Genomic DNA, 19,245 nt, shown 5'->3' with positions numbered 1-19,245 from the left:
TTCTCCCTCTCTCCCTCTCCCCCTTCTCCCACTCTACCCTCTCCCCTTCTCCCTCTCCCCTTCTCCCTCTCCTTCTCCCTCTCCTTCTCCCTCCCCCTTCTCCCTCCCCCTTCTCCCTCCCCTTCTCCCTCTCCCCTCTCCTCCCTCCCCCCTTCTCCCTCTCCCCCTTCTCCCTCTCCCCCTTCTGCCTCTCCCCCCTTCTCCCTCTCCATATATGCATATAAATGTATGCATATGTATATGTGCATATGTATGTGTGCACGTAGGGGGAGAGAGAAGGGGCAGAGAGAGAGATGGGGAGAGAGCCACATCAGACCCATCACGAGATTTTAACCTCAGATTCGAGTCGGGTAGTGCAGCGACCCGGGGCTGCTCTTAGTGTAGTTACCGATTAAATCCCTCGAACTGTCAGAGCCGAGACATCGCTGGGCCGCTGTGAAGAAGGGTGCAATGGTGCGGTGCGGGGTTCAGCGGCTGTCAGAACGGGGCGGCTATACGTTTTAACGTGCCATCGTTCCTCTCCCCCCGTCTCTCTCCCCATCTCTCTCTGCCCCTTCTATCTCTCTCTCCCTGTCTCTCTCTCTCGCTGTCCCTCTCTCTCCTCTCTCCCTGTCTCTCGCTATCTCGGTCTCTGCCCCATCTGCCTTTCACTCTCTTCCTCCCCTCTCTCTCAGTCTACATTAGGAGTTTTAAATAAGCTCTTCTACATTGAAGGTAAATTGACATATTAGTGGCAAAATGCATCTTCAATATACAGGTATCTCCTAACAACTGAACAATTGCACTTAAATGATATATCATTCATTCTGCAGATATGTAGTTATAACTACATTTTTTCCTTCTTAGTTAATCCAATATGAGATTTTCTGTAATTTCAGTGGGTCCAAAATACTCGTCGACAAGATCTCCTCCACCAAAGTCTAGTGTACTTGTCAACCACCTGCCATCTTTGTTCTGAACACTGAACTTGACTAGTTTTCCAACAGGTAGACCAATGAGAGGCTAAATTGCATGCAGTTCCAACGCTATTTGACATCCTGAACACGCCAAAATTCTTTTTTCCCAACGCAGGTTACTCAAGAGGAAGTATGAGAACCTCCTGTTAGCCACACAAAATAGTGCAAATGACGATTTATTTATTATTGTATATAAATTGGAAATTTTGTTCTTTGGGGTGGGGCTATCATTGTCTGAAATATGTTGTATTTTACATTACTTTCAAAACACTGCAACTCCCTGTATATGTCGTGCACAAAATGATGATAATTATGTAAATATTACCATAAATGACAGAAATATAAAGTTTTTTCCTTGTTTATAAAGTTCAATTTAGAGTTATTTGAAATTGTGGGGGTTGGTGCAATATACGGCTGACCCACAAATGTGTCATTATGAGACATTCACATTAAAAAAAATCCATGTCTCAAAAAAAAAGCAAGATGATCCCCATATTATTTGACCAACTTTAACTTCGACTGAATTTAAATATGTAGGTATGTATCACTACATTGGGTTACACTAATATAGAATGGAAAAATATTTCGACATTGTGTTCATGGATGCTTTATTCACAATATTAGGGTTTTATATATATACCAGACCAAGTGCAGACCCGTTGGGTCTGCTTCCCCAAGAGCGTTTGCGGGTGGGGGGGGGGGGCGTGGGGAGGGGGAGTAGGGGCTGCGGCATCACACTCAAATTAACCACCCCCCAAACTCACAGGTGGGGGGGGGGGGGGGTGAGTTGGTGAGGGAGGGGAGGGAGGGGAGAGGAGGAGGAGGAAACATGACAGATTTGGGAGGGAAAGGAGAGCGGGGGGTAGGGGGGGAGAGAGAGGGGGATGGGGAGAGAGATGTGGGGGAGGGGGGAATGGGGAGGGGGAGGGGAGGAGGGGGAGGGGGTGGGGGGAGAGACGGGAAAGAGTGGGGAGTGAGAGGGAGGAGGAGAGGGGTAGAGGGAAGGGGGCGGGTGGAGAAAGGGAAGGTGGTGGGGTAGAGAGGGAAGGGGGGTGAGGGAGAGAGGGAGAGGGGTGAGGGAGAGGGGTGAGGAGAGGGAGAGGGGTGAGGAGAGGGAAACATAGAAATTAAGTGCAGTAGTAGGCCATTCGGCCCTTCGAGCCTGCACCACCATTCAATATGATCAAGGATGATCATCCAACTCAGTATCCTGTACCTGCCTTCTCTCCATACCCCCTGATCCCTTTAGCCACAAGGGCCACATCTAACTCCCTCTTAAATATAGCCAATGAACTTGCCTCAACTACCTTCTGTGGCAGAGAATTCCAGAGATTCACCACTCTCTGTGTGAAAAATGTTTTTCTCATCTCGGTCATAAAGGATTTCCCCCTTATCCTAAAACTGTGACCCCCTGTTCTGGACTTCCCCAACATCTGGAACAATCTTCCTGCATCTAGCCTGTCCAACCCCTTAAGAATTTTGTAAGTTTCTATAAGATTCCCTCTCAGTCTCCTAAATTCTAGAGAGTATAAACCAAGTCTATCCAGTCTTTCTTCATAAGACAGTCCTGACATCCCAGGAATAAGTCTGTTGAACCTTTCTCTGTACTCCCTCTATGGTCTGTTTCCCCAACGGCGCGTTTGCGGGGGGGGGGGGGGGGGGGGGGGGGGGGGTTGAGAAGAGGGGAGGGGAGGAGGAGGAAACGGGATAGATTTGGGAGGGAAAGGAGAGCGGGGTAGGGGGTGAGGAATGGGGAGAGAGCTTTGGGGGAGGGGGGATGGGGAGGGGAGTGGAGCAGGGTGGGATGGGGGGAGGGGGGTGGGGGGAAAGAGGGGAAAGAGTGGGGAGGGAGGAGGAGAGGGGGTAGCGGGAGTGATGGAAGAGGGACAGAGGGATAGGGGCAAGGTGTGTGGGGGGAGAGAAGGTAGGGGGTGGGGTAGAGAGGGAAGGGGGTGTGGGAGAGAGGGATGGGAGAGGGGAGAGGAGAGGGAAGGGGGGGTGGGGGAGAGAGAGATGGGTGGCAGAGGGAGAGGGGTGAGGAGAGGGACACATAGAAACATAGAAATTAAGTGCAGTAGTAGGCCATTCGGCCCTTCGAGCCTGCACCATTCTCCATTCAATATGATCACGGCTGATAGAAACATAGAAATTAGGTGCAGGAGTAGGCCATTCGGCCCTTCGAGCCTGCACCGCCATTCAATATGATCATGGCTGATCATCCAACTCAGTATCCCGTACCTGCCTTCTCTCCATACCCCCCTGATCCCCTTAGCCACAAGGGCCACATCTAACTCCCTCTTAAATATAGCCAATGAACTGGCCTCAACTACCCTCTGTGGCAGAGAGTTCCGGAGATTCACCATTCTCTGTGTGAAAAAAGTTCTTCTCATCTCGGTCACAAAAGATTTCCCCCTTATCCTTAAACTATGACCCCTTGTCCTGGACTTCCCCAACATCGGGAACAATCTTCCTGCATCTAGCCTGTCCAACCCCTTAAGAAGTTTGTAAGTTTCTATAAGATCCCCTCTCAGTCTCCTAAATTCTAGAGAGTATAAACCAAGTCTATCCATTCTTTCTTCATAAGACAGTCCTGACATCCCAGGAATCAGTCTGGTGAACCGTCTCTGCACTCCCTCTATGGCAATAATGTCCTTCCTCAGATTTGGAGACCAAAACTGCACGCAATACTCCAGGTGTGGTCTCACCAAGACCCTGTACAACTGCAGTAGAACCTCCCTGCTCCTATACTCAAATCCTTTTGCAATGAAAGCTAACATACCATTCGCTTTCTTTACTGCCTGCTGCACCTGCATGCCTACCTTCAATGACTGGTGTACCATGACACCCAGGTCTCGCTGAATCTCCCCCTTTCCCAATCGGCCACCATTTAGATAATAGTCTGCTTTCCCGTTTTTGCCACCAAAATGGATAACATCACATTTATCCACATTATACTGCATCTGCCAAACATTTGCCCACTCACCCAGCCTATCCAAGTCACCTTGCAGTCTCCTAGCATCCCCTTCACAGCTCCCCCCCTCTGCATACCCCCTGATCCCTTTAGCCACAAGGGCCACATCTAACTCCCTCTTAAATATAGCCAATGAACTGGCCTCCACTACCTTCTGTGGCAGAGAGTTCCAGAGACTCACCACTATCTGTGTGAAAAATGTTTCCCTCATCTCAGTACTAAAGGATTTCCCCTTTACCCTTAAACTGTGTCCCGCGTGTCCTGGACTTCCCCAACATCTGGAACAATCTTCCTGCATCAGACAAATGCAATTCAGGACTTTTCACTTCACAAGCAAATCACAAATGACAGTTAGTGAAGAATTTGAATAATCGCTGAGCGTTCTCTATGGCAACAATGTATTTGAGCATTGGGCATTGTGACATCACACGATGGAATGTTCACCGGGGCTGTGGCTCCTGCAAAGGCATATGTAAATGAATCCATTCCGATTGGCCATCTGTGAGCATAGGGCATTGTGACCACACACGATGGAACGTTCACAGGGAGCTGCTTGTGTGGGTTAGAATCCAGTTTTTTTTTTTGAAATATTGAGGTGGTGGGGGGGGGAATGCAATTCAGGACTTTTCACTTCACAAGCAAATCATAAATGACAGTTAGTGAAGAATTTGAATAATCGCTGAGCGTTCTCTATGGCAACAATGTATTTGAGCATTGGGCATTGTGACATCACACGATGGTTCACCGGGGCTGGGCTCCTGCAAAGGCATATGTAAATGAATCCATTCCGATTGGCCATCTGTGAGCATAGGGCATTGTGACATCACACGATGGAACGTTCACAGGGAGCTGCTTGTGTGGGTTAGAATCCAGTTTTTTTTTGAAATATTGAGGTGGTGGGGGGGGGTGTAGGATTTGATTAAAAAAGCGTACTTAAACACGACAAAATGTAACGAGGAGCAGATACTTAGAAAGAAAAGCGAAATCTCTACCGAAATGGAAAATATCTCGTAGATTCTGCGTCCGGTTTCGGAGTTGCGGAGCGTCAAAGGAAGAAACGCGGCGGACGCCGTACGGCGGCAGGCGGACTGATTTGAGTTTTATATATATAAGATATGTGTGTGTATATATATATATATATATGTATATATATATATATATATATGTGTGTGTGTGTGTGTATATATATATTTATATATATATATATATATGTATATATATATATATATATATATGTGTGTATATATATATGTGTGTGTGTGCGTATATATATGTGTGTGTGTATATATATATATTATTTTTTCAATCTGTGTGTATGTATATGTGTGTATATATACATACACACAGAGATTGAAAAGAAAAATGTATATATATATTTTTTTCAATGTGTGTGTGTGTGTATATGTATGTATGTGTATATATATAAATATATACACACAGATTGAAAATATATATATATACACACACAGACACACACACACACACACACACACACACACACACACACACACACACACACACACACACACACACACACAGGTTGAAAGAAAAAGGTTGCTAAACAAATTAGAGGAAATCTGAAGAAAGAAACTAGAGAAATATGTCAAGTCACTTTCATTTATATAGCAGTGAAAGAATTTTCAAGCGACCACGTTTGGTCGCGCTAGACGCATGCAATCGCATGTTGGTGGGACAGACCCTTAACTTTCCTCTCACACACAGGCACACACATTCATATAAATACATATATGTTAAATTTAATTTTGTGCAGTGTGTTAAAGCAATAGAAGGGAAACTGCACAATACAATGCAAGGGAAACTACGCAAAGGTGGCGGCTGTGGAGGAAAGATGGGAGGGAAATGGGGGAACAGGGGGAAAACATTGACAATAAAATTAACTAAAATATGTGATGTGATAGATTCGCTAAATCAAACACTGTTCCCTACAACACTGATGATACCAGACGATAGAGCGTAGTGCACAGCGGGAGGCATAAACAAATGGCGGCCGTGACGTTCCATCACGTACTACACGCCAGCCTATTGGATTTCGGAGGAGTGGTCTATCTTGCTCCTCTAGGATCTTTGATTAGCACTCCTCAATCAGTGCGAATCAGTTACATGTTCTGCTCACTATCAACCCAGATGCACCTCAAGTCTGCGTTCTTAGCCCTCTGCTCTACTCTCTTTACACCTATGCTTGTATGGATAAGTGCAGCTCCTGCCATCTGCAAATTCGCCAACGACACGACTGGAGGTAGAACTATCCGAATCACGAATGGTGACGACTCAACATGCCACGTTGTTTGGCGTTAATATTACTATCTGTCGTGGACCAGCCACAGCCAAGAAGGCACATTAACCCCTCTACTTCTTCAGGAGACTGATGGGAAAAAAATCAGCTTGTCTCCAATGACTCTTACAAACTTCCACTTATCCATAACAGGAAGCATGCTGTGCGTGCTCAGCCGGTGGGAGGGTTTGCTCGCTGATCTGATCCGCCCCGGCCGCTTTATAAGGAGATCCGGCGGCTGAGCTCCAGCATGCTGTCATGGCCTCGGTGCAGGGCGCCAGTCCGCTGCAGATGCGGGTGTCTGCTGACAAGCTGCTGTGCTCCATCTGCCTGGAGGTGTTCCGCCAGCCCGCCACCATTCCGTGCGGCCACAGCTTCTGCCTGGAGTGCATCGAGGAGCTGTGGGAGCGGCAGGCGGGCTCGGGGGCCTACAGCTGCCCTCAGTGCCGCCAGGCCTTCAACCCGCGGCCCGCACTGCGTCCCAACCCCGTGCTGTGTGGCATCGCGCTGGACCTCTTGGCCGAGCCGCAGCCCGAGGCCGTGGAGGAGGTGTCGCCGGGCCTGACGCCCTGCGATGTGTGCACAGCGGCGCGGCAGCCGGCCGCCCGCTCCTGCCTCCTCTGCCTCGCCTCCTACTGCAAGTGGCACTTGCGGCCGCACCGCCTCAGCCCCGCCTTCCGCGACCACCCGCTGGCGCCGCCCGCAGCCGACGTTGGCCGCCGCAAATGCGGGCCGCACCGCAAGCACCTAGAGCTCTTCTGTCGCACCGACAAGGCCTTCATCTGCGGCCTATGTCTGGCCGCCGAGCACCGCACCCACCGAGTGGTGTCGCTGGACGAGGAGGCAGAGAGTCTGAAGGTGAAGCCTGGGGCGAGGGGTGGTTCACTTTGACATAGGGGCTCCTGGGGTGAGGAGTTTACATGAGCTGTGTGAGGTCTTCACCAAGGAGGAGGTTATCTTTGGTAGGTTGCAGGGAAATTTCACTTAGAGAGAGGTGGAGGATGGTCATCTGGAATGAGGGGGATAGGGTCTTGGTCCTCCAAAATATTACAAATTGGAATTTAAGCTGGAGGTCACCCAGTGAGGAGTCAACCGAAGGAAAGGATAAAGGATGCTGGGTTAAGGGGCGTTGGCTCGTATCGGGAAGTGAGTCCCGAAGAAGGCCCCTGACCCAAAACATCACCCTATCCATTTTCTCTAGGGATGCTGCCTAACCTGCTGAGTTACTCCAGCATTTTGTGTCTATCTTCGGAGACATTGGAGTTGCTTGTGAAGGGAGATGCTCTGGGTTGCTGAATGAGGAGGTGGCAGAGGTTGCTGAGGTGAAATAAGTGCAATGGTAGAAGTTGCCTGGGAGCATGATGGTGGTAGTGGAGGTAGTTTACATGGATTTTAGTAAAGCTTTTGACAAGGCCCCTCATGGAAGGCAGATCCAGAAGTACGAGTACAACAACTTGGTCGTATGGATTCAGAACTGGCTTATTCATAGTAGTGCAGTTCTGGTTGCCCCGTTACAGGAGAGATGTGGAAGTGCTGGAGAAAGTACAGAGGAGCTTTACCAGAATGCTGCCTGGATTAGAGGGTTTCAGCAACAGGGGGAGCTTGGGTGGAATTTTAAATTATGAGAGGCATTTATAAGGTAGGCAATCAGAATCTTTTTCCCAGGACAGAAATCTCTAATGCTAGAAGGAATAAGCTATATAGTAAGAGGGGGAATGTTTAATGGAGATGTCTGGGGCAAGTTGTTGTACACAACTGTGAGGGCCTGGAATGCACTGCTAGGTGGTGATGGAGGAATCGGATACAATAGTGGTGTTTCAGAGGATTTTGGATAGGCACATGGAAGTGCAGGGATTAGAGGGATATGTTTGTACTGGCAGATGAGTTCAGTTTAACTTGGGCACAAACATTGTCTGCTGATTGATGAGTACATCCAGTGCTATGTTATATTGTGGGTGGCCACTGCTGAGGGTAGGGTGAGACAGTAGATTGAGACTGGTGTGAGTGTTGGGATATTGATGGCTGGGTTCACTTAGAGCCCAGGAAGTGCAGGGTATGAGAATGAGATGGTGAAGTTACTGAGAAGGTGGCACTTTCCAGAGGCTATAATTTTGAAACAATTACTGAGTTTTATAAAACATTGAAATGCAACCCAACTTCTGGTCCTGGTCCCTTCTTATGCCTCTTGGGGTGATAACTGGACTAAATTATTGCCACTATATCGTTACTATTTGCTTTCTTGATTCCTAGAAAGAACTGAAGAAGGCTGACTTGGAAATGGGGAAGCAGTTGCACGAGACCTTGCTTGAGATTGGGTTGCTTCAGCAAGACATGGACTGCATTGTGGTGAGTTTTTTATCTTGGGTCTGCTGCTTAATTCTAGTTTGGTAGTGAAAACGTGCCTCTCTCTTCAGCATTTGTTGTATATCTAACTTCAAATGTCTATTTACTCATAGTGAAGCATATTCTGGGAGGGGCAGAAATGTGGTAATGTATGTCCAGCTCCATTTCTATGGTACTGGGAGGTAACAGTGGGTGTTGGGTGGCACTCAATAAGAGTGCCGTGTGGATGGTCGTCTGGGTGTGTGAGTTAGATGTTGCAAGTCCATTGGGGAACCATGCACCCTCGTGAGGTTAGTTACTGAGCTATATGAAACATGATCAGACTGCTGGTCCAAGTCCCTCGCTCTGCCTCTTGCTGTGTTTTAGCCGAACACTTTCTTATTTCTCTTCAGAGAACTTCTGAGAAAGTGAAATTGGAAATCACCAACCATTTTTCTGCAATGACTGAATCAATTGAAGAGACTCTGCGAGTGGTGATTGAGATAATTGGCGGGGAGCAGCAAGCAGCCTTGAGCCAGGCCAAAACCATCCGAGCCCAACTGGAACAGAAATGCATGGAGCTCCGAGAGAAGAAACTCCAGCTGGAAATCTTGGCTAGCAAGAGTGATAATTTCAAATTGGTGCAGGTAAAATTACTAGCTCTTCATAAACCTTGCCGTGTTGAATTTAATTGTAGCATTTTTTGGAAGCCTTTACTCTATCACTTCGTTGGGATTGCAATGGAAGACGAGCTATGTTACATGATATGTAAAATGACATAGTGAATATTGAACAATACAGCAAACAGTTGAAACTCTTATCTCATCTACTGACCACCCAGGTGATTCCCATATCCACTGATCTACATTATGCTGAAAACTCTAGGGGTAAAATTTCCAGTGACTTGAGCATTCATTACCCTTGAGGATGGACAGATCTGGGTGAAGAACTCTCCTCATTTTGATCCAAAGGCCCTGGCTCTAGATTCTACAGCTAAATGAAATGTCCTTCTCACTACAAAAACATTGCATTCAATATCTTATATTTTTCACCCAGGTCATCTGCAGGTTGCCCCTGAATAACAAACGGGCTCCATTTTTCTACAGGTGTCCATGAGTTAATTATTGTGCATAGGTTGGAAAATGCATAAAAATAACTTGTGTTAACCATAGCTCCACGGTATTGTAATGGGAATCATTAAAAGCACATAAAACTGATAACAACAATTAATTATGTGATGAGAGAAAGAGAGAGGGGAGACTAGTTTAGCCTTTTGGGGAAGTGAATGTGCATACATTGGACTTTAATTTGACTATATTGGGAGCTCATTTGCATGTATCCTTAAATTCAAGAAGTGTGGAACAAATGTTGGCCAGAACTGTTATCAAAGGCCAGCCATCCTCATACTTAGTCAACCTCTGTCTGGTCAGGGAGAATGAGGAGGTCATAGAGGGGAGTTATAGGGAGGTGGTCACTCCAAAACCACGGGAGAGAGACATGTGGGTCACGCTAAGGAAGGACAAGGGGCAGAGGCAGGGACGAGTGAGTACTCCAATGTCGGTACACCTTGGAAATAAGTACTCCTGTTTGAGTACGGATGGGGGTGACAGCCTGCCCGGGGGTAGCGAGAGCGGTCGGGCCTCCAGCACAGAGACCGGCACTGTTGCTCCAGAAGGTAGGGACAAAAAGAAGAGGGCAATAGTAATTTGGGACTCTATTGTTAGGGGGTCGGATAGGCGATTCTGTGGACGCAGTCGGGAGACTAATATGGTGGTCTGCCTCCCTGGTGCCAAGGTCTTGGACGTGTCTCAACGCGTCCAAGATATCCTGAAATCAGAGGGAGAGGAGCCTGAGGTCGTGGTACATATAGGTACCAATGACATGGGTAAAAAAAGGGAAGAGGTCCTGAAGGGAGGATTTAGGGAGTTGGGAGGAGAGTTAAGGAAAAGAACCAAAAAGGTAAAAATCTCAGGATTACTGCCTGTGCCACGCGACAGTGAGAGTAGGAATGGAGCAAGGTGGAGGATGAATGCGTGGCTGAAAGACTGGTGCAGAGGGCAGGGATTTCTGGATCATTGGAACTTCTTTTGGGAAAGGTGGGATCTGTACAGAAAGGATGGGTTGCACTTGAACCCGAGGGGGACCAATATCCTGGCGGGGAAATTTGCAAAGGCTACTGGGGAGACTTTAAACTCGAATGGTTGGGGCGAGGGACTCAAATAGAGAAAGCTAGTAGACCGAATGGGAGGCAGGAAGCAGAAAAGGAAGCACTCGTGCACAAGAGGAGAAAGAAAAAAAAGGAAATAAATAGAATAAGAGGCGGGGGATTTCTTAAATGTGCATATTTTAATGCTAGGAGCATTGTAAGAAAGGTGGATGAGCTTAGAGTCTGGATAGACACTTGGAAGTATGATGTTGTGGCGATCAGTGAAACATGGTTGCAGGAGGGCTGTGATTGGAAACTAAATATTCCAGGATTTCGTTGCTTCAGGTGCGATAGAATTGGAGGGGAAGAGGTGGTGTTGCATTACTAGTCGGGGAAGATATTACAGCAGTGCTTTGGCAGGATAGATTGGAGGGAGGCTATCTAGGTAGGCTATTTGGGTGGAACTGAGAAGTGGGAAAGGGGTAGCAACACTTATAGGGGTGTATTATAGACCGCCAAATGGGGATCGAGAATTGGAAGAGCAAATATGTAAGGAGATAGCAGATATTAGTAGTAAGCACAAAGTAGTGATTGTGGAAGATTTCAACTTTCCACACATAGACTGGGAAACGCATTTGGTAAATGGGCTGGATGGTTTGGAGTTTGTAAAATGTGTGCAGAAAAGTTTTTTGCAGCGATACATAGAGGTACCTACTAGAGGAGGGGCAGTGTTGGACCTCCTGTAAGGAAATGAGACGGGACAGGTGGCGGAGGTATGCGTTGGGGAGCACTTCGGGTCCAGTGATCACAATACCATTAGTTTCAATATAATTATATAGAGGGTCAGAATTGGACCTAGGGTTGAGATTTTTGATTGGAGAAAGGCTAACTTTGATGAGATGCGAAATGATTTAAAAGGAGTGAACTGGGACATTTTGTTTTATGGGACAGATGTAGAAGAGAAATAGAGGACATTTAAAGGGGAAATTTTAAGAGTTCAAAATCTTTATGTTCCTGTTCGGTTGAAAGGAAACAGTAAAAATTGGAAAGAGCCCTGGTTTTCAAGGAAAATTGGACATCTTGTTCTGAAAAAGAGGGAGATCTACAATAATTATAGGCAGCATGAAGTAAATGAGGTGCTTGAGGAGTATAAGGAATGTAAAAAGAATCTTAAGAAAGAAATTAGAAAAGCTAAAAGAAGATATGAGGTTGCTTTGGCAAGTACGGTGAAAGTAAATCCAAAGGGTTTCTACAGCTATATTAATAGCAAAAGGATAACGAGGGATAAAATTGGTCCATTGGAGAGACAGAGTGGACAGCTATCTGCTGAGCCAAAAGAGATGGGGGAGATATTGAACAATTTCTTTTCTTCGGTATTCACCAAGGAGAAGGATATTGAATTATGTGAGGTAAGGGAAACTAGTAGAGTAGCTATGGATACTATGAGTTTCAAAGTAAAAGAAGTACAGGTGCACAACCTTTTATCCAAAATTCCAAATAACGAAAAGGTCCGAATAGCGGACATTTTTTCGGTCCTTGAAGAAATGTCCTTGAAGACGTTCACCGAGGGCGGCCTGCAGAGGTGACAGTGGAACCTCCGGTTGGTCCTCGAAGAAAGGGGAACTAAATCCCCATTCATAAAAGAGAATGTGAGGGTATATTGCGTGGGAGGGTTAATAATTGGCAATCTGCTGCTGCCTGCCCGCAGAGTTAAAAAGTTCCCACTCTAGACTCACGATACACAGTGTATCGTGAGTTTTGCGTGGGAACTTTTTAACTTGGCGGGCAGGCAGCAGCAGATTGTCGCTCCCTTCAGTTTCACCCCACCTACACCCCTCTGCTTCCCGGCCATGTGTGTGACCCCTTCGCTCCCCTCTCCAGCTCCCCGCCCATTGCACCGGCGCGGGGGCTTTGCACTGTCTTCACGTTGGCGATGCCAGCAGGTCAGTGCTAGTCACCGGAGACGTCAAGACAAACGGGACACCGACCCCCAGGCCCACTGCAAGCACGGAGATCCCAGAGACCCACAGCGAGCAGCAGCCCAGCCCCGTTCCAACTCCAGGGACAGAAGCTGATGGTGTGCAAGGTACGTCTTGTTCTTGGGGTTGCGGATGAGGGGGCGCAGCTCAGGCCGTACAGGAGCTCAGATTGGGAACTGTACTGCCCTTGCCCCCTCCCTCTGCAACTGCAAACAACCCCACTCTCCTGCTCACCTGCAAGGCTGGAGACGTCAGGACCACCAGAAGCCGCTCCCCGATGGGCCGCTACGGCGACAAGTGGCAGTTCGCCCACAGCCCGAGCTGCACCCCCTCATCGGGACACCGACCCACTGGCCCACTGCAAGCACGGAGATCCCAGATCAGCAACTCTAGCCCAGCCCCGCTCTAACTCCAGAGGAACACGCTCCCCGAAGGGGCATAAGCTGATGGTGTGCCAGGATCGAGGCGCAAACTCGCGACCTTGCGGATATGACCCGCGCACTCTACCACTGAACCAGCCGTTAAAATCTACGCTAAAATCTTCCATTCCGAAAGCCGAAAAATTCTGAATTGCGAAAAGTGTCTGCTCCCAAGGCTTTCGGATAAAAGGTTGTGCACCTGTACTGACACTGAGGAAAGTTAGTGTAGAAATAACCGGGGCTATGACAGAAATATTTCAAATGTCATTAGAAACAGGAATAGTTTCCGAGGATTGGCGTACTGCGCATGTTGTTCCATTGTTTAAAAAGGGTTCTAATAGTAAACCTAGCAATTATAGGCCTGCTGGTTTGACTTCAGTGGTGGGCAAATTAATGGATAAGATTCTTAGAGATAATATATATAAAAGCATCTGGATAAACGGGGTCTGATTAGGAACAGTCAACATGGATTTGTGCCTGGAAGGTCATGTTTGACTAATCTTGAATTTTGTGACGAGGTTACTAGGGAAATTGATGAGGGTAAAGCAGTGGAAGTTGTCTATATGGACTTTAGTAAGGCCTTTGACAAGGTTCCTCATGGAAGGTTGGTTAAGAAGGTTCAACTGTTGGGTATAAATGCCGGAGTAGCAAGATGGATTCAACAGTGGTTGAATAGGAGAAGCCAGAGGGTAATGGTGGATGGTTGTTTGTCGGGTTGGAGTCGGGTGACTAGTGGGGTGCCTCGGGGATCGGTGTTGGGTCCTTTGTTGTTTGTCATGTACATCAATGACCTGGATGAAGGTGTGGTAAATTGGATTAGTAAATATGCAGATGATACCAAGATTAGGGGGTGTTGTGGATAATGAAGAGGATTTCCAAAGTATACAGAGTGATTTAGGCCATTTGGAAGAATGGACTGAAAGATGGCAGATGGAGTTTAATGCTGATAAATGTGAGATGCTACACCTAGGCAGGACAAATCAAAATATTGGCATTGGTGAGACCAAATCTGGAGTATGGTGTACAATTTTGGTCGCCCAATTATAGGAAGGATGTCAACAAAATAGAGAGAGTACAGAGGAGATTTACTAGAATGTTGCCTGGGTTTCAACAACTAAGTTACAGAGAAAGGTTGAATAAGTTAGGTCTTTATTCTCTGGAGCGCAGAAGGTTAAGGGGGGACTTGATAGAGGTCTTTAAAATGATGAGAGGGATAGACAGAGTTGATGTGGATCAGCTTTTCCCTTTGAGAATAGGGAAGATTCAAACAAGAGGACTTGACTTCAGAATTAAGGGACAGAGGTTTAGGGGTAACATGAGGGGGAACGTCTTTACTCGGAGAGTGGTAGCGGTGTGGAATGAGCTTCCAGTGGAAGTGATGGAGGCAGGTTCGTTGGTATCATTTAAGAATAAATTGGATAGGCATATGGATGAGAAGGGAATGGAGGGTTATGGTATGAGTGCAGGCAGGTGGGACTAGGGGAAAAAAGTTGTTCGGCACGGACTTGTAGGGCCGAGATGGCCTGTTTCCGTGCTGTAATTGTTATATGGTAGAGACCAAAATGAAAAATAGTTCTCCAGTTGAATAAACATATACATAAAAGCTCATGCAAATGGCATGCTGCCCCCACCCACGCCCACAAGGGATTGGATAATACTAATGAAGCCTCTCTCCAGTGCCTTGTGTATACATGAAGTTGGGGGAGTTCAGCATCGTCGAGGCTCCATAGTTTAGGTAGAACATGATAGTTATTGCATCTCAGCTTTTTGTGGGATCTTGCAGTGGTTGCTTTGATTATGATATTAGAACAGTGAATACATTAAAATTGTTGTAAAACAATTTGGGAAATCGTAAGGTGAAAGGTGTTCCGGAAATGTAAACTGATTTTGTTCTGTTTCCTGCCAGGAATCCCTTGGTTTCAGCACAGCTTCCCAAGTCCCTGACATCCCACGGTTGAAGTCCGACTTGCATTCCATGCTGGCACGTGCTAGCAAGGCTGCAGCAGACCTTTCCTCTCAGGTGAAGGAGTGCCTCCGTCGAGCAATGAAGCGCAAACTGAAGAACCAAGGTAGGAGAGGTCAGTGATTTCCATGTTGTAGCACACATGGGTTCTTCTGCACAGTTGTTTCCTCAATCAAGTAATCATCCTTAACTAAAAGGTCCTCTTTGAAGGTGAATAACATCCAACTAACTGACCAAGTGGCTGACGCGTTGATATCTCGCAACATAATGTACACTGTTCTTACCTGAATTTTTGAGAAGGCTTTTAATTTTACACTGGCCAATTAACTTGGTACCTTGCATGGGATGTGGGAGTGGTAATTTACAGTGGCCAACTAATTTCACATTGGATGTGGGTGGAACCTAGAACACCAGAAGGAAGCCCATGTGGTTATGGGGAACATGCAAACAGAGTGAACCTGGGTCTCAAGCTGTAATTGACCAATGGTGTGTTTCCTTTGTCTGATCCCCTTCGTGATTAATAAGCAAAAATGTTCATGAGGTGCTTTGGCATTGGTTCACTTGTTGGTGTTCAAAGAATTAGCCTTGGGAATTTCAGTGAGTTGGCAGGGTTGGCCAATCTAGGTCTTTGGCTTTGTGTTTGTAAACACTGCTGTGGATGGATGCCCCATTTATTGGAGTGGATTGCCCAGGATCAGCTGCACTTTGTTCATAAGTGACTTAATACATCATCTTTGAAGGGTGAACGTCAATTTTACTAAGAACTGCCCAGTCTGTCAGTGGAAATTGAAAGAGCTTTACCCTCCTGTACATTAAAATTATGATTTATAGTCGACCATTGCTCACAAACCCCTTTCCTTGACCTTCCCTTAGCCTATCTTAGTTTCCCTGTCAGCCACCTCTGATACATACGAAACACTGGCCTGAGGCCTGATGTGAAATCTTAAGTTCAAAAGCTCACTGCTGCCCAATACAACATTGGGCATGACACCAAGTGAACTCGAGTTCCTTGTCCAAACATTGCAATTGAATCCTTTGCACTCCCAAGAAGCAGGCAAGGTCTTGTTATCATGTGTAATTGTAAGCTTGTACACTCTGACAATGCTGATGTTCTTTAGAACTCATTTGGGGAGTTTCCAGGCATGAACACCTGACAAGAGAATATCTGTTCAATCAGGGAGGGCTGTGTCGGGCAACAAATATGAGCCGATAATACACAACTAAACTCCACTCTTATCTTTTATGAAGGGTGTGAAAAAGGTGTTCAAACATCAGAGGCATCTCACCACACCTCTCTGGTTCCCCCAGAGCCCAAGATTCGGAAGATCTTTGAAGAATGTGAGTAAATTTTACAATTTCTGATTGAATTGATAGTATGCATTGTTCGTTTATTTCCTCTTTCCAATCTATTGGTTGTTGATGGTGACCCCGACTATCCCTCATTTAAGGGATAAATAATTAATTTCCCCTTGAAGCCCTTTTGGGTTGAGGGTGACCTGCTTACACTCCCTCCTTGTGTTGAGGCCGATGTAAACTGCTGTGGGTGAGGTAGAGGAGGTGGTGTGTAGTTTGGGAGGTTGTGTTCTTTTAACACTTGGATAGTGAGTGCACACTGGTCTCTCGTGGGGAGAAAAGGTAGCCACCCATTTCATGTTGCAAGAAAGAGCTTCAATATAAAGCCTCGGAACAAATTAGTGCCAGATTCCTTGATACCAAACAGTCTTTAAGTACATCAAGATCTTTGTACCTTTCCATCAGCCTTGTTCTGTTATGAAGCCCATCCAAGTACTCTACAGCAGTTTTCCAGCAAAGTGACATGTGTCCTTGCCCCAACCCAACCCGCTAGTGTGCAGAGACCAGTGCGCACATAGTGTGTGTCCAATTCTGATGGTGGAAGCTTAATTCTCGGGTACCTCCCTTCACCAGCCATGTCCCATTGCACGCGTTCTCATATTTAAAACCACAATCCAAAGCCAGCACATCAGTCCTTTTGGAGTATTGGATTATTATCTTGAGGTTCTGGCCCTTCTGACTGAAATATGGTCCCTTTCTCTGAACCACACCTAGTGGCTCCCCGCTTATGACAAATGGAAAGCATTATGGCATTTGCATGCTAGAACACCTGTATAAATGTAATCATGCTTTGTCCCTTGCCCCTTCTGTCATCAGCTGTTGTCACCTTCTCAACAATTGCATTGCTCAGAGGAAAGCGCTCCAGAGGGCCATTGACAACGCCCAGAGGATTGTCGGCTGCCCTCTCCTTACCTTGGAGGACTTACACAGTTCCCGCTGCATCAAAAAATCCCAGAGTATTATAAAGGACATTTCCCACCCCGGACACTCCCTGTTTGAACTGTTGCCGTCAGGCAGACGGTACAGATCTACAAGGACAAGGACGAACAGACTAAAAAACAGTTTTTACCCCACTGCTATAAAGCACTAAATGTAGCCGCAAAGGAACGCAGGGGCGATACATACTAAGGGACTGTGGTACACTGAAATCGACAGAAGGATGGAGGGTTGGGTGTTTATGCGTGCTATTTTCATGATATTTATTTTAGTTGTTTATCTTTTAATATTTTACCTTGTATGTATCGTTAGCTTTTAGAAATGTTTGAATGGTGTACTGACTGGCATTTTTAAATTTTGTTGTATATGGTTCATGTTACAATGATAATAAAGAAATGATTCTATTCTAAACTATTCTATTCTATTCTAATTATTTCTCTCCATGCATTAAAAGACGATGTTATTCACTGGGGTGTGTACACTGACCCATGATGCTTGCATTTCAGCACTCCCATCACAAAGCAGTGCCACTGCTCCTCCAAGCCATGCCAATCGGATCCTTTCCCCTGGGCACTGCAGGTGAGTCTTCACTTTATAATTATGTTTAACTTGCCTGTACGAAACATGAAGATTTATTTGTTGTTCTAAAAAAAAAAAAAGGGAGTTGTATTATCCACTCGGGATCCTGGACTGTGTTTTATTCTGAAGACTAGAGTCTGCAGTTAATGGAATCCAGAGCAAACTGCTGAAGCACTCTGTCCAGGGACTGACAGTCCTTTCAGGTGAGAACCTCTGTTCACTTGCACCTGCTCCAACCTCGTCTACTGTATATGTTGTTCAAGGTGTGGACTCTTGTATATCGTTTCACTGAACACCTTTGTCCTACGTGATTTCCTGATTGCCAAACACTTTAACTTCCATTCCCATACTGACCTTTCAATCCTGGGCCTCCTCCATTGTCATTGAGTAAGGCCAAAATGCATTGGAGGAACAGCACCTCATATTTCACTTGGGCAACTTACAACCCAGTGAACGAATATTGATTTCTCTAACTTCAAGTAACCCTTGTATCACCCCTCTCTTTGTCCATCCCCACCCTAGTCATTGTACTAGTTTAACTGTCGTCCTGCTGAGTTACATTGTTTGTAAAACTGGTTGCCACCTAACGCACAGCCAGCAATGGACCATTATGGACGCTTTCCCCCAGAACCAAGATAGAAACCCATCACGTCATAGTTCCGGCTCCCCTTCCTGATGCACTAATTTATTTTCTCTCAGTACTACATTGCACTATTGTCTGTTTTCTATTGCTACCTGTATCATATTGCTTTACAAATGCTTCCAATTTAATTTCTTCATATCTTCTCTGTTCACGCTAACGCTATTCACTATTAAACTTGTGGAGCATGTACTGGAGGGGGTTAACAAAGCATTTATGGTCGACTTTGCTTCGTCGGATTTCTGCAAGTTGAGTTATCTGTGACTTGGGTCACCCTTGTACATGCTCTCTTTAACCAAAATGGTTAGATATCTATTGGGGAGAATGAGTCAAATCTTGGCTCCACTTTAGAAAGAATGCAGTGATTCACTGGAATATCGGTGGAGGTTACAGAACAGAAGGTTAAGAGGGATGTAGAGGTGTTTGCATTTGCCTTTGTGGGGTTTTGAGAAGGTAAACTGTTTCTTCAGTGTAGGGTTAATAACTAGAAGGAAAAGTTAAGCTACAGTAAATTTCCAATTAAACTGGCCCTCTTTGGACTTTGGTCATGCTGGTCTAGTGGATTCTCCAGTCTATTGAATGTCACTCTTATTACCCAAGCACGTTTATTTCACTTTTTTTACATGTTCCACATTACAATAAATTATCCAGTGACCCTGAGAGTTTAAAGAAAGCTGGAAATATATTA

The 19,245-nt window shown here is 46.1% G+C and overlaps 1 protein-coding gene across 5 annotated transcripts in view; it reads left to right on the top strand.

Annotated features, from left to right (window-relative positions):
• The first annotated feature begins 5,555 nt into the window (after window positions 1-5,555).
• LOC129708401 (E3 ubiquitin/ISG15 ligase TRIM25-like) overlaps window positions 5,556-19,245 on the top strand; it is a 102,367-nt gene continuing 88,677 nt past the window's right edge. The window contains exons 1-6 of one of the 5 annotated variants that reach the window (XM_055654122.1): window positions 5,556-7,078; window positions 8,471-8,566; window positions 8,956-9,189; window positions 14,993-15,164; window positions 16,298-16,387; window positions 17,845-17,917. In XM_055654122.1, the coding sequence (XP_055510097.1) occupies window positions 6,479-7,078; window positions 8,471-8,566; window positions 8,956-9,189; window positions 14,993-15,164; window positions 16,298-16,387; window positions 17,845-17,917 (1,265 nt within the window). In that variant the 5' untranslated portion in view covers window positions 5,556-6,478. Of the gene's footprint in view, window positions 7,079-8,470; window positions 8,567-8,955; window positions 9,190-14,992; window positions 15,165-16,297; window positions 16,388-17,218; window positions 17,798-17,844; window positions 17,918-19,245 lie in introns of those variants that run through there. The other 4 variants (XM_055654120.1, XM_055654121.1, XM_055654123.1 and 1 more) reach the window with 4 other exon arrangements.

This window comes from Leucoraja erinacea, chromosome 23 (genome assembly GCF_028641065.1).
Source record: "Leucoraja erinacea ecotype New England chromosome 23, Leri_hhj_1, whole genome shotgun sequence".
In the NCBI taxonomy this organism is placed as follows: domain Eukaryota; kingdom Metazoa; phylum Chordata; class Chondrichthyes; order Rajiformes; family Rajidae; genus Leucoraja; species Leucoraja erinaceus.
This window is presented reverse-complemented; position numbering and strand designations above follow the sequence as displayed.